At 35.4% G+C, this 3,343-nt stretch overlaps 1 protein-coding gene across 1 annotated transcript; it reads left to right on the top strand.

Annotated features, from left to right (window-relative positions):
• The first annotated feature begins 1,605 nt into the window (after positions 1 to 1,605).
• Positions 1,606 to 3,343, top strand: LOC117909299 (vegetative cell wall protein gp1). The gene is made up of 3 exons (XM_034823265.1): positions 1,606 to 1,871; positions 1,967 to 2,956; positions 3,041 to 3,343. Exons 1-3 carry the CDS (start codon positions 1,649 to 1,651, stop codon positions 3,070 to 3,072), a joined length of 1,245 nt encoding a protein of 414 aa, XP_034679156.1. The 5' UTR covers positions 1,606 to 1,648; the 3' UTR covers positions 3,073 to 3,343.

Raw genomic sequence — 3,343 nt, forward strand, 5'->3', positions numbered from 1 at the left:
ATTTTTAATATAATTTATAAAAATTTAAAATTACAAAATAATTAGAAACCATTGTATTTTCGTAAGTATAAATTCTTTGAAGAATGCATTTGGATGAAGCCATAAAGAAAATAATAAACCCAAAACTTGTTTTTTTTTTTTTTAATTAATTGATTAAAAGAGATGAAATAATTTTTACATTTGTGAATTTAACCTCTCCAATGTTTTTATTCAAAGAGGAATTCATTTTTGACATAAATGCTCTTATCTTTTTCAAGTATTTACATGTATGCTTTAAAATAAAGGGTTATTTTTACAAGAAAAAAATGAGGGTAATTTTATCGATGTGAAACCAAAAACTGATGAAAGGTAAAAAAATTTAAATTTGGGGTTTCAATGACTTTTTTAATCAAATAACTTTTATATATATATATATATATATATATATATATAAGTCTTTTCTTGCTTTCTTTTTTCTTTATTTTCTTTCCATTCTCCTTTACTTCAAATATTCAATAGTTCATAGAGCCTAAGGCCCTGTTTGGCAACTGTTTTTAAAAACAATTTTCTTTCTCCAAAACAAAAAACCTGGAAAACTCATTTAGCAACCAAAAATTGTTTTTGTTTTCTATTCTTGAAAACAAAGAGTGTTTTTTAGATAACATATTTTAGTTGTTTTCATTTGTTTTTTAAGGTTATTTTAAAAAATAATTATACAAACATTTAAAATGATTAAAAATAAAACATTACACATTAAAATTATTTTTAAAACATATTTTAAAATACTAAAAATGTGTTAAAAAGAATTTTAGGTTTTCAAACATATTTTTATTCTACAAAATATCAAAGAATAATTTCAAAAAACTGTTTTTCAAAACCATTTTCAAAAACAGTAAGCAAACAAACTCTAAATAACCAAGATTACTAGAAAAATGAAAAAAAAATGATAAGAATTTCATTTTCAAATTCTTTTATTTGATAATGTTAAAAAATGATTTAAAAAAAAGTATAATGAAATTATTCAAAATTTTATATATTTTTAAATAAAGAAAATTATTTAAAAATTTATATAGTAGAGAAAAGAAAAAAAAAAGGGTTAAATTTGAATAAGTTTAAAACCTTTTACATGTTTCTTCATTCTTTCTTTCTCTTCTTTTTTTCAAGGCGTTTCCTTTTGCTTCCCTTTTAAGTAACACTTTCCAAAACCTAAATATTTTTTTTCATTCTCAATTCATTTGTTTAAATCATAACCACCCACTTCAAGTTTTTAACTCCATCCCAAAATAAACCTTGGGAATTTGATCAAAAATAATATTAAATAAGCCAATAGAAGATGGTTGTGAGAGACAATCTTTACTATTACAATTACAAATAATTTATATGGGGAGAGAGAGCTTTGAGTGGAAAGCAAGCAAACACAAAGGGCCAAAAAAACTAAACTTTTCATTTTTTGCCAGTGTGAAGCAAGCATATATGCCAACAAGAAACAGCCCAAAAATGGAGGAACAAGAAAGAGAGAGAAAAATATATAAATTACGCAGTATCAACAACATCTCCCTCTTCAATCCACCATCTCTCCCTCTTAGAGATGAGACCTTTTTCATTTCTTCACTCACACATCTGCAACTAATGTGACAGTGTAAAGTGGGTTTGCTAAAGAATCATCTTTATGGCCACGACCCACTACTTGTCTTGTGCCCATTGCACTTCTCCTTTGCTCTCTTATCCCCTTCCCCTCATCTATATATGTAATCCCACATCGGTTTCTCTTGTGGGGTTTGAGTGTTTCTGCAGTTTGGAGCAGAAGATGGAGAGAAGAGGTGGCAGTATCAGACTCTGCATTTTGGCTCTCTATGTCTCTTTCTTGGTCATTTCTTCATCTCATCACTGTGGTACGTGACTAATTTATATGTTGGAGTCACTGTGGTACGTGACTCATTACAATGCTGTGTTTTAGATGATGAGTTTTATATTTTATGTGAAGCAGATGCGAAGAGGGCAATGCGGACACTGAGAGGTTCCAAGCATAGCAGTTTGATCAAGAAGTTGAATGTGAAGCGTTTGGATGGCGATGTGTCGATGTTGGATTCAAGGGAGACGAATACGCAACCTTATGGTGTGAGTTCGCCATTCTCTTTACCACCCTTTGATTCTCTAGGTCCTATTCCGTTGCCGGATACTGCTCCTCCGTTTTGTATATATCCACCTTCTACTCCACAGCCACCTTCTACTATTGTTCCTACCCCTATTGGAATCACACCACCCTTCTATTTTCCACCCATCGTTCCCGTCCAAGGTCCACCTCCAAGCCCAATTGGCGTCATCCCGGGCTCGCCTGAGTATACTCCGAACCCTAGTCCTCCCGAGGCATTTCCTGGTCCAAACCCTAATCCACCCGTGATCTTTCCCGCTCCGAACCCTAATCCACCTGAGACGGTTCCTAGCCCGAATCCTAATCCACCTCAGATTGTTCCTAGCCCGAACGTTGTGTTTCCTGGGCCCCCGGAATTTACACCCAGTCCACCTTCACCCAACCCACCTTTCTATGAGCCCAGCCCACCCAACTATAGGCCTTCACCTGGTGGTCCTGGCGGATTTGTTCCAAGCCCACCTCATTATGTTCCTACGCCTAGAGGGCCCGGTGGGCCTGGTGGGTTTGTTCCAACCCCACCATTTCAACCGCCGGTGGTGTTTCCTCCGCCTACCGTCCCACCACCTCCACACAAGGGCCCAAACTTCCTCTTGTGGTGCGTCGCGAAGCCAACGGTGCCCGACCCGATCATCGAAGAGGCTATGAACTATGCGTGTGGGTCGGGAGCGGATTGCGCTTCAATTGGGTCCAGTGGGTCATGCTTTCAGCCCGACACACTATATGCTCATGCCTCGTATGCTTTCAATAGCTATTGGCAAAGGACTAAGGTGGCTGGTGGCACATGCGATTTTGGAGGAACCGCCATGCTAGTCAGCGTTGATCCAAGTAGGTTTTGATAATGAACCCCATTTTATTTGAAGCAAAATTGAAATCCAAGAAGTAATTTATTTTCCTGTCTTTTTCTCTCAGGTTATGATGGGTGCCATTTCATCTATTTATGATGATTGAAGACAAGACCCTGTTTGGGAGGCACCACCCTTTCTCATTTTCCTTTGAAGTTACAAACAAATAAACATAAATTTTGCAACTAAACTTAGATTATTTTTTTTCAATTATGTGATTTAGGTGCTAGGGTTTTGGAGGGATTCTTCTTCTACATTTGGGATCCGTTATCAAATGTATAAGCTGCTTGGCAGCATTTCTGAACAAAATATATTAATAATAACTTGGATTAGGGTACACATATATTATTTAAGCATGAATTTTATTTTA

This window comes from Vitis riparia, chromosome 19 (genome assembly GCF_004353265.1).
Source record: "Vitis riparia cultivar Riparia Gloire de Montpellier isolate 1030 chromosome 19, EGFV_Vit.rip_1.0, whole genome shotgun sequence".
NCBI lineage: Eukaryota > Viridiplantae > Streptophyta > Magnoliopsida > Vitales > Vitaceae > Vitis > Vitis riparia.